This window comes from Miniopterus natalensis, chromosome 18 (genome assembly GCF_054644295.1).
Source record: "Miniopterus natalensis isolate mMinNat1 chromosome 18, mMinNat1.hap1, whole genome shotgun sequence".
Taxonomy (NCBI): domain Eukaryota; kingdom Metazoa; phylum Chordata; class Mammalia; order Chiroptera; family Miniopteridae; genus Miniopterus; species Miniopterus natalensis.
In genome coordinates this window covers 10,057,713-10,068,937 of record NC_142098.1, presented here as the reverse complement: position 1 = coordinate 10,068,937, position 11,225 = coordinate 10,057,713, and the positions used below count along the sequence as shown (strand labels likewise).

Genomic DNA, 11,225 nt, shown 5'->3' with positions numbered 1-11,225 from the left:
CTATGGGGATCTTCCACTGGCTGGGACCTCCCCTAAAATCTCCACCCTTAAAACCCTTAGGATAAAAACCCAGGACTCCTTTTCCTCCTCTCACCCCCAGGGTCACCTTGACCTTCCTTACTTCTAAGCTCCAAGGGTCCTTCCTTTGCCTTTATGTTTCCTAAGCCCATTTCTTCTACCTCTGTGAATTTCCAAATAAGTTTTCTCTTATAGTTTGAGTCTTGGTTCTGAATTCTTTCCAGCCAGAACTCAAGTACCAAGGTTGCTGTACCCAGGTCTGATCTGACCCCACAGGTCTAACACCTGGAGCTGTTCCCACCGCCTACAACAGATTTATTTCACAGTCTATTTAACCAGTCCCTTACTATGAAACTTTTTTGTTGTTTCCAAATCTCCACTATTATAATCCAGGCTGTGATAAGCATATTGGTGGGTTTTGTGTGTGTACATCCATATTTTTTTTCTTAGGAGACAAGGAAAGTAGAATTCTTTAAATTCATTCTTTAAAGTAGAATTTCTGGCTTGAAGTATACATATTTTTTTTCTTTTCAAACAGTATTTATTTTAATACAGGCTATATCAGTAAATTTGGAAAAATTTCAAAAAATAGAAAAAAAATCTATGATTTGAATACAACCACTGTTAACATTTTAGTATATTTCATTTTCACATTTTGTATTCTATGTGGCTTTTCTTTTGGAAAAAAAATTACTGTATAACTAATTTGTAGCCTATAATTTAAGATTTTGTAATAATCATTTTCTGTGCATTTTTAGTGGCTGTGTCATATCCTATCATGTGCTTGGGCCACAGCTTACTTGAACAATTTCGAAGACTTAGACTTGAGGTTGTTTCCAGTTTTTCACAATCGTACTGAAGTCAACCTTTTTGTGAGTGAGGAAGACTCTCCTCCCACTGAACTTGTGGTGAATTCCTTAAAATAGATTTCCAGAAGTGAAACTATTGGGTCAAATAGGAAAAAACATTTTATGGTTCATTGATGTACATTGACAAGTTATTTTAAAAGCCTTATGCCCTGTGAACCTGGGTGATTTACTCAGTTAAGGACTTTTTTTACACCTATGGCTTAATCGGCTCTTGGAGAGCTTGTCCTGACTTAACCTCCCAGCATTTGTGTCTGAGTGGTCTAGGCCCTTTCTGGATGTCTGGGCCCCAAATCCAGTCAGACTGAGGCAGGAACAGCCCCCTCAAATCCTTGTAAAATTCCCAAGGGCCCAGAATACTCAGCTGCCTCTGGGCCTGGAGCACCCCCTGCAGTCCACATGAGGAACTTCCTTTCTGTCCTGTGACCTGGGCTCCATTCCTTTCCCACTAGGCCCTCCTCTGGTCTCCATCCAAGTTGGAATATGTCCTGAGCAGGTGCAGAGTCTGTCCCAGCCTGTCTGAGGTCTCCATTGTCTTCCTTAGGCAACACAGGAACACAATCCCTGATGTGTCAACCTTCTGACACAGCACTTTCCTGATCCAGGGAGTTCTGCTGTGAGAAACCTCTTCTTTTTCTTGACCTAAAATCTGCTTCCTTGGTGTTTCCTCTGCTTGAATTTTACCCTTTCAAGGTCACTTGTAACCAGTCTGCTTACTTTTCACTATAAACCCTCCCCACACCCCCAATCTTCCCACATGGTCTTCAAGCTTCTCTCTCAGCTAGTCCTGCCTGAGTCTCAGTTTCCTTACCTGTAGAATGGAGACAGTAATCCCCATCCTGCAGGGTTGTTACAAAGATTAGCAATTACATCAGTAAAAAGCCTAGCCCAGACTTTGGCTCAAGATGGTAGACTGAAAACATGCATTTACCTCTCCTTCTTCCTGAAAATTTATCAAAAGAAGCTAAAAAAAGACAAGGAGGGAAAAAAAGAAAACTAATAAAAGAGCCAAGGATTGGAGTTTGTGGAGGAGAGATTGCCGGACCCTTATGATAGATCCAGTTAGATCCCAGCAGAACGAAGACTGTTCCCGGTAAACCCCACCCGCCCCTCCCCTGGGCCCCAGGCCTGCTGGTTCCTGGAACAGGCTGTTGCCCTTCCTCAGGCAACCCTGTAAGTCTTTTCCCATTATCTGGGGGGGTCACACCCCAGTACCCCTACTCATGCTGCCCTGTCCTATAGAGTCCCTTAGCGTCTGCCTCATGGTGCAGAGGACACCCATGTTGTCCTGCTGTCCCCCAGATAAGCCTCGTGTGTGTATATAAGTTCTCTTAATAAACTCTTCATGTAATGATGGCATTGTTAATCTCTTTCTTTGGTCTCTCTGCTCGAGAATTTTTTTTTTTTTTTTTAAATATATCTTTATTGATTTTAGAGAGAGGAAAGGAGAGGAAGAGAGAGAGATAGAAACATCAATGATGAGAGAGTCACTGATAAGGCCCACAACCCGGGCATGTGCCCTGACCGGGAATCGAATCCCGATCTCCTGGATCCTAGGTTGAGGCTCAACCACTGATCCACTCCCGGCTGGGCATCGAGAAATTTTATAACAGTGTGAGAGAGGATGACTTGGACAAGTGTATCAATGAACCAGAGTTTAATTCCAGAGTTTTCTGGAATATCAGAATGAGTCAAATCACATTTATGGGAAAATAGGAGCAGAGAAAGCCACAGCTCAGGTCAAGAACTAGAGAGAAGTCAATGGGGGGTTGTGTTTTGTGTGATTGGGGGAGTCAGGCTGGGAGTGCAGAAGACGAAGGAGCTGCAGAAACCAGGACCTCTGGGGGATGGTGAGGACCAGGTCTCAGATCTGTCCCACTGTAAGGGTAAAGATACCAGGCTATCTATTTTATCTGCTAACTCCTATTTGTCATCAGTTAAGGACTTTCCCAGTGGCCTTGACTCCCCGGTTCTCCCAGCCTACCCTGTACTTGGGTCATTTGAAAAAAAAAAGAAAGTAACAAAAAGAAAGCTCTGGCAGCAGGAGAAAGCCCTGAGGCAGCCACGTGCAGCAGGGATGCAGGCTGGCAAGGGTATCTGCAATGGAGCAGGCCTTCTGGGTCCTTCTGGGTTAGGCTCAAACAGTGCTCTGACCACCAGACAACCATGAGTGAAAACTTTATTGCTCCAAAGCATGAATGTCACCAACACCTCATTGGGGCAAATATATAAAAAGCACAATCATCTCAACTTCTCAGCTAACACACTGTACAGACGCTTCCCAGGCCTCACCCTCAGCACCACGGATGCATTTCAGTGGCAGCAGCTGCACTTGCTTAAGCCTCCTTTGCAGATGCAGCCCTGGGCACACTTGGCGCAGCCCGGGGGGCAGCAGGAGCAGCAGCCTGGAAGGGTCAGAAGATGGACAGATCAGGGTCCACATGCTCTCTTACCACTTCCCCTCCCGCCACTCAGAGGAAGCAGGAAACCAAGAGCCCGCCACACGCTTCAATCCACAGCCGCAAGAACCCGGGGACCAGAAGTTGCGGGATGTCGGAGCTGGAAGTGATCTCAGAGGCCTTGCGGAGTCCATCAGAAGCCCAGAGAGGGGAAGGGCCTTGCCCAAGGTTATGGGAAATTAGCTGATCTGAGACCAAAACCCATAGCTCATGACCCCAGGCCAGCGCGCTCTGCCCTTCACTGCTGGGCAGGCTGGACCCTCCCCTCGGTCCTCTTCGTACTCCAAGCACCTGGAACACTGTGGATGCCCTCAAACCACCCCCCCCCCCGTGGGCCGCAGCCCTGGGGGCCCAGCTTTCATTCCAGATCGCCTCCAAATGCGTAAAAGGCATCCAGATCCCCCTCCCTCCCACCATGGCTGGCAGAGTGAGGATGGAGGGAACTGACTTTCCTAGCTCCTGGCCCACGATGCCCGGTCACCATACTCACTTTTTCGACATGTTTTACAATTGCAAGTCGTGCATTTGCAGTTGTCTCCACAGATGCAGATTCCTCCTAGAAGAGAGGACAGAGCCACAAACGTGAGGACCGAGGCGAGCAGGGACAGAGGGTGTGCTGCAGACCACCGCAGTGGCGGGGTTTCTGGGCTGTCCCTAGGCCGTGCTGGGAAAGAGGGGGAAGACGCTGCTGAGCATCACCCCAAGTGGCGAGGATCATCCAGTGGTTTCCAGTCACAGCCCATGCACTGAAACCGGGGTGGCTGCCTCAGCACCCCCATGCCCCCCAGGATCCTCGTTAACATGTAGATTCCTGGGACCAACTTTGAGATGCTCTGATTCAAAGGTCTGGGCAGGGAAAGGGAGTCAGTATTTTTAAAAAGTGACACAGATGATTCTGCTGTAGAATCAGTTTGAGAACCACTGGGTTAGGCCAATCTACCAAGCCCAAGGTCCCCCAGGGACTGTTGAAGTCTTTGTAGCCTCCTCACCTTTTTCAAGGTACCAGGCAAGGCGGAAACCCTGAATAGTTAGGAAGGATAGCAAAGAACATAAAAAGCCCAAAGCGAGAGCCACAGGCACTGTCGTTTCCATATCATAAATGCCATCTACACTTAAAAGTAAACATCCCACTCATTGTTTTGAATTTCAAGATGCTGGAAGCTCCTGTCTCTTTGGCAAGTTTTTGGTGCAGACACATCCTGTTAAGGACCATGGTGGCTTGTGACGCTCCTTCATACCATGTCCCAAGACCATAAAACTCAGGATGGCTTGGAACCCTGGTCCCTCTCCTCCCGGCCAACACACTTCAGTGGAATTAAGTGGTTTCAGAGGCTCGGGAGTCCACATACACTTCTAAAGTTATATTTAGTTGTTAATTTTAGAGCGAGAGGAGGGAAGAGAGAGAGACATCAATTTGTTGTTCCTCTTATTGATGCATTCGTTGGTCGATTCTTGTATGCGCCCTGGCCAGGGATCGAACTTGCAACCTTGGCATATCAGGATGATCTCTACCCAACCCAGCTACCTGGCCAGGGCGCGCATACACTTCTACCGACTCCCCTGACACCTGCAAGTGCTTTATGATTCTAGCACTGCCACAGCCTCCCTGGGAGGTGGGCAACGGGGGATGAGTAACCAAGTTTTCAGGTGGGAAACTGAAGTCTGGAAATGCTAAGTGTCAGAAGCGATGGCAGCAACGGACCAAAACCAGGTTTTCAGGATCTGGGCTGGAGCTCTTCTCTTCCCCTGTCCTGGTGGCTGCCCTTAGTGGCCTGCTGCTAGGTTCCCCCACAGTCATTCCAGAGCCAGGCTACCAATTCTAGCAAATCAGGCTGATATCCAACAGAGAGTGGGAGCTGCCCCAGAGGTCCCCCGTCTGAAATAAACACCATGGGTGGCTCCTCACTGCAGGAAGAGAAGCATTAATCATACACCTGCAGGCTCCCTAGAGGAGGCTGGGGCACAGCCCAAAGCGCAAGGGTGGGCATCCTTACTCACCAGACATGCAGGTGCATTCCCCGGGGTCCATGATGCAGGTGTCTGAGAGGCTCCGGTCCCGTCTGTGCTGGAGAAGGGAGGCTGGGTGAGCAGCCGCTGAGGCTGCCTATTTATAGCCGTGTAGCTGTAGGTGGAGGTTCACCCCACCTCTCCCTGGGGCCAGACGCCTTGCACATGGCCTGGCCAGACACCACAGGCTAGGGGTTGGGGAGAGCGGTACAGTCATTCAAGTGGCTTTTCATCACAAGGGATGCAGGTGACTGCCCCCACCCACCTGCCTACCTCCCAAGGTGTCAGGGATCCAGGCTCAGGCTCAGTGGCAGTTGTAGGGCTCAGATTGGCAGCTACATCCACCCAGCCTCCCATCCTATGCATTCTGTTATCTGCCATTTCTGTTCCCTTCTTTACAGGGGCTGCTCCCGCCCTGGCTCAGGCTCTCATTCTGTCTCTCCTCGTTGGGCTGGAGGGGGTCTGATCCTAGGCTCTGGGCTTTAGAAGGCCCCACTAGACTTGATCACAGTTCCCACGGGTGAGAAAGCCAAAAGTCAGGGCATGTGCCCACCTAGAGCCTGCAGCCTCTCCTTCTAGACCACACATGGAGGACCCAGTGTTCACCCCAAGCCTACTTGCTCCTGAGGGTTTGCTTAACCTTCCTCCCCAGGCTCCCAAGGGCAGGTGTACAGCCAATGCGTGTCCCTCTAAGCCTGAGGGGTGATTGGGGGTGGCTGTTGACTGGGGTGCCAACAGTTAGGATGTGTGGGCGGTGGGCCTCGGGTTGGGGGTTGGGGACACTGGGCAGATCTGGCACCTCCGTGGTCCAGTGTGGGCATCTGAGAATCATACATTTCAACCTGGCCATCCAGGCTGCCATGAAGGTCTCTCTCTGTCAAGGTAGGAGAATAGAACATATTTTATCTGTTTATTTGATTTATAACTTTTAAATCCTTTAGTCAGGTGGTATGTGGGCCCCATTTGTATTCTTGGTCTGCCTCCCGAAACATTAGGTGGGGCCTGGAAGAGCCTCCAGTGGTCTCGCCCTGACCTCTGCATTCTCTGCACTGGCCTAGAGAATGTCACTATAAACAGCATCAGCCGCGTTACTCTCTTGTTCAAAACCTTCAGTGGCTTCCCACATCTGCTGAATGAAGCCCAAACATCTTAAGCTTGCATTTCAAGCTCAACTTACCTTTCCAAGCTCATTGCCCACTACTTCCTTCTACCTGTTCCACCAAAACCTAAGCCCTTCTGGATCCCTGTAACTGCCTTGAACTTTCCCAGGCCTTTGCTCCTGTCACGTGTTCATGTTCTCCCTGTCTCCTTGAGTTCAAATAATCCTCCCCATTGACCGAGGCATGTGCTTTAATGCTGTTTCTTGAGTGGTGGAAGCAAGAGGGAACTTGGGGGAGATTTAACCATCCCCCAATCTCCACCATAACCCCATTCTTTGATATAGCCACTGACTACTTTTCAGTCTCATGCAAAGTGCCCTCCAGATGATACAGCTTCAAGCCTCCCTCACCAGATGCCATCCTCACCCTCTCTCCATGTAGAAATTCTAGACCTGGTTCTGATTATGCCTCCTCCAGGAAGCTGCGTCTGATTTTTCCTTCTCTTGGCTGGAAGAAATCTCTCCGTTTGTGGCCCCTCAGTGATATGTGTGTACATTTCTCATGACATTTACTACTTGCTATTCTTCTCTGTGTGATTATTTGTGGTAATGGCTCTTGTGCGCTTCAGCCCAATCTTGGAGCTTTTAGGAGCAAGACCTGTGTCTGAAGCATCTCTATATCCGCACAATGTTCTTCGCAACACTTAGTTGTTGTTGAATGAATGAATGAATGAATGAGCAAATGACTCAATCAACCAATGAGTCAATCAGATGAACAGCTGAGGGACTGAAGGCATGAATGAGAGAATGAGTGAGAACATAAGTGAACAAGTGAATGAGTGAATGAATGATGAGTGGACAAATGCATAAATCTCTTGTATGTGGATACTGAAGACCTCTGCTAAAAAATGCTGTCCTATTCAAAAAGGCAAAAAAGAAGAGAGTGGGGGTCTAGCCATGACCAGTGGAGATAGTCTCTCCCAGCTTGCAGGTTAGTGGGGTCTTCATCACTCATCCATAAGGACCACCAGGGCCTCAGGCTGACCCATGGAACCATGGGTTTGAGCTGAGAACTTCTAGGGCTTCAGCCTCATGGTGATCTGCAGAGCACCAGGAAGGGCTAGGTAGGGGCAATATTGTAGTGATCCCAAAATGGTTGCTGCCAGAAAGGAGTTTACAGCCTAGTAGGGGACCCAGGCACATTCATTCATTCAACATCTTCCACATCTAGTGCTGTGCTGGGCACTGGGGAGCCAAGGATGAATAAAGATAGAACTTATACATAGTTCAGAAGGTCAGGAGGACATTTCAAGCCAAGAAAAACACGACTGGGCAGGGTTGCTCTCAGAGTCCAGAGGCTGGAACCATCTTTCCGGGCCTGCATTCCCAGCCCAGTCCCAGCCTGTCTCTTGGCAGGGTCAGCTTCCCCCTACAGCTTGGGTGTGCCGTCTCATCAATACTAATGCCTTAGAAGGTCTGGCCCAACTGAGCGAGCCTAGAGAGAGAGAGAGAGATTCTCCTTTACCCTTGTCTAAGCCACCTCTCCTCCCTACCTATGAATTACTTACCTGTGAATTCACTACCTCTGAGCTACCTCCCTCAATATCTGTCCAGGAATTGTTTCTTCCTTGGGTGACCGATGCTGTGATGTTGCTTAACACCCCAGCTGAATAATAGCAAAATCCAATTCCCTAGCATGAAGCTATTTCCCATTTCGGGCTGTGTGTGTTGAAATGACGGTGCATCGGGCACCGAGTCCATGCTGAACTGTGCCCAGTTCCTCTTGCACAGTCCTTCCCCTTATCCTCAGGCCCCTGTTGTAGTTGGCCTGTCTTCTAGGTCCCCGCTCCTGATCTTTGCACGGCAGAAGGAAAACAAGAACACACACGCCACACCAAGAACTTGCAATGGCTGGTGGGCAAGGTTACATTCACACTCAGAAAATAACTGTTTCTTCAGAGACATGATCCTTAGCCTTCTCAGGGGATTCAAGGAGCCCTTTAAAATCTGATGAAAACTCTGAACCCTCTACCCAGAAAAAAAACCCCACAAATACATGGGGTTTCCCCCAAGAAGTTCCCACAAAGAACTTTCCCACAAGTTCACAGATTTTGTGAATCTCGTAAATCCCATTAGTGGCCCCCATCCCCAGGGTCCTGAGTTAAGAATTCCTCTGCAGAGAATCTGTTTACCTGTGACACCTCTTCTGTTATTACACAGCAGTTGTAGCTTCTTTGAGCCACTGAGCCCTAAATAGCTCCTTCTCCAGCCATGGCTTCTACTTTAGGCATAAGTTACATCAACTGGTTTTCTCAGGACAATGAAACAGGTTGTTCCAAAGAAGCAGCAAATGCTCCACCACTTACAAAACACAAAATGACAGGGTTTCATCTTCTCTCCTTCCCATAAAAGCTAACCCATGCTGCTCTGCGCCTGGCAGTCTCTGCCAGAAGGAAGTTTCTGGGACCCATGGCCTAGGCATGGAGGTTCAGCCACAAGACGATGTCAGACACAGGTCCCCTGACATGACTCCATACCCTGGTCCATGCTTTGTTCTTGGGATCGCCATCCTTTCCCTTGGAACTTTCTGGACATATGTGGCTCCCCAGGAGCAGCCTGGAGCTTAGGTTTTATTCTGCTGGTTTATAAACTGACCTCTCTCTTTAAACCACAAGGTTCTCAAGAACAGAGGCTGTGCTCATTAATCTCAGCATCCCCATGGCCAGGCACACTGGGTGCTGCCACGTAGTGGGTGCTCATGAAACAGTTATAGGCTGATGATGAATAACTGGCTCAGTTAACAGAATTACGTCCAGGCTGTTTTCTGTGACTCTTGGAGAGATTTAGAGGGCCTTGTTGCTCACCAAGAGCTTTCAAGAGCTTGAGATCTGGAGTTCAAATCCAGGCTCTGCTCCTTCTTTGCTGCATGATTTGGGACAAGTTGTTTGACCTCTCAGAGCCTCAGTTTACTCATCTGCAAAGTCAGACTAATGAAAATGATAACCCTACAGCACTGTCATTGTGTGGGTTAAATGAGAGAATGCCTATTAAGTACTTAGTTCAGAATCTGACACATAAATATTATTATTACTATTAATATTATCATTACCTGTGCCTATGACAACTTGGCAGATTGGTTCAGCCACCTACCCATTTGCATGTTTCAGGCTCACAGACCATCCTGGGGTCCTGAGCAGGATGCATTCATCAGCAGTAAATATTAGGAAGTGTTTTCATCTCTGGGGTCCCTGCTTTTAAGCTCAACCGAATTCTTTTTGGTTCTGGGTTCTGGGGAGCCATGGGGCCCTGTCCTTTCCTTTTTTTTTTTTTTAATATATCTTTATTGATTTCAGAGAGAGGAAAGGAGAGGGATAGAGAGATCGAAACATCAATGATGAGAGAGTCATTGATCAAGCCCGCAACAGGGCATGTGCCCTGACCGGGAATCGAACCCTGATCTCCTGGATCCTAGGTCGATGCTCAACCCCTGAGCCACACCCGGCTGGGTAGGCCCTGTCCTTTTTGACTCCCCTTGCTACAGATTCCATATGTTTGGAGGCAAAGTTGACCTTCTACGTACAAAGCCCTCTAATGGGATATCTTTGGCTTCATCCCTGGGACTAGGTGTGAGACATAGGTGGACAAAATCAGAGCAGGCAGGGACCCTTGGGGGCACCAGCTTGAATCCTGCATGGTCAGCGTTGGAAGAACCCTGAGAAATCATGGGCCAGTTCCTTGTTGTTCAAATAGGGAAACAGAGACCCAGGGAGACACAGTCAATCCTCTGTCACTGAGCATAGGGGTGGTGGGGGGATTTGAACCTGGCTCCTAAGCTCATTGCCACCACCTACACTTTAGGTCCAAGGCTCTCATGACTAAACTGTTCAGCAGTTTGGAGCCTTGTGGCCTTATAGACTGTTTATCAATTTTCTTCATTATTGAAAAGTTCAAACATACTAAAAAGTACAAAGAATGGTGTTATAAACATCACTGTATCTACTGCCCAGAATTACTAGATGTCAACATCGTCATATTTGCTTCAACCCTTTTATTTATAAGAAATAAAAAATTAACAGGCTCATGGCTTTAAATTCTGTCTGTGCATTGGGACTTCCAATTTACATCTCCGGGCCTGGCCTCTCTTTTGAACTCCAGGTCCATATTTCTGGCTCTGCTACTCCACATTCCACATGGATGTCAAACAGCATCTCAAACTTGACATATCCCCAACTGAGCTCCTGCTCCCAGCCTCACCTCCAACCAGACCTTCCCATAGTCTTGTCTGCCTCTGTCACCCACCTGATTTGAGCCAGCACCATCTCCTATGAAGATTCAGCACCCATTTCCTAAGTGGCCTCCTGTGTCTGCCCTGGACCCTCCTACCACATTGTCTTTATCATAAAGATGCTGCAAGGAACATCCCCGTTCATGTCATGTACATAGTGTACAAGGCTCACTCATCCTTAGAAGGACAGCTAGGTTGTAGTGGGAAAATTGCTCTCCAAAGACCCTATGCTAATTTACATTCCCTCTAGCGATTTCTGAGAGTCCCCATTTCCCTACCTCCCCCTCCAGTACTTCCAATACTCAGACTTTGAAATGTTTGCCCATCTGGTAATTGTGAAGTGTAATGGTGTCTCAATGAGGTATAATTTGCATGTCCTGCCTCCCACCAGCTATTAACATCTAGAGCGTGAGCCACCGTCTAGTCGTCCTCACACTGACTGTGGGTGTCTCAGTAGCCTTTCACACTCTAGCAAGAGAGGGTGCAGTGAA

The 11,225-nt window shown here is 48.3% G+C and overlaps 1 protein-coding gene across 1 annotated transcript; it reads right to left on the bottom strand.

The window, feature by feature from the left end:
* Positions 1-3,197: 3,197 nt before the first annotated feature.
* On the bottom strand, positions 3,198-5,372 carry LOC148090993 (metallothionein-4). Its single transcript, XM_087827566.1, has 3 exons — positions 5,342-5,372; positions 3,834-3,899; positions 3,198-3,289 (listed from the first exon to the last, which is right to left on the bottom strand). Exons 1-3 carry the CDS (start codon positions 5,370-5,372, stop codon positions 3,198-3,200), a joined length of 189 nt encoding a protein of 62 aa, XP_087683692.1.
* Positions 5,373-11,225: the final 5,853 nt, after the last annotated feature.

Excerpts from the sequence above, each read along its gene's own strand:
- LOC148090993 (XM_087827566.1), bottom strand. The coding sequence starts at position 5,372 with ATGGACCCCGGGGAATGCACCTGCATGTCTG. Across the intron at positions 3,900-5,341 it reads GGAATGCACCTGCATGTCTG|GAGGAATCTGCATCTGTGGA; the intron begins GTGAGTAAGGAT and ends CCTCTCTTCTAG. Across the intron at positions 3,290-3,833 it reads TTGTAAAACATGTCGAAAAA|GCTGCTGCTCCTGCTGCCCC; the intron begins GTGAGTATGGTG and ends TGACCCTTCCAG.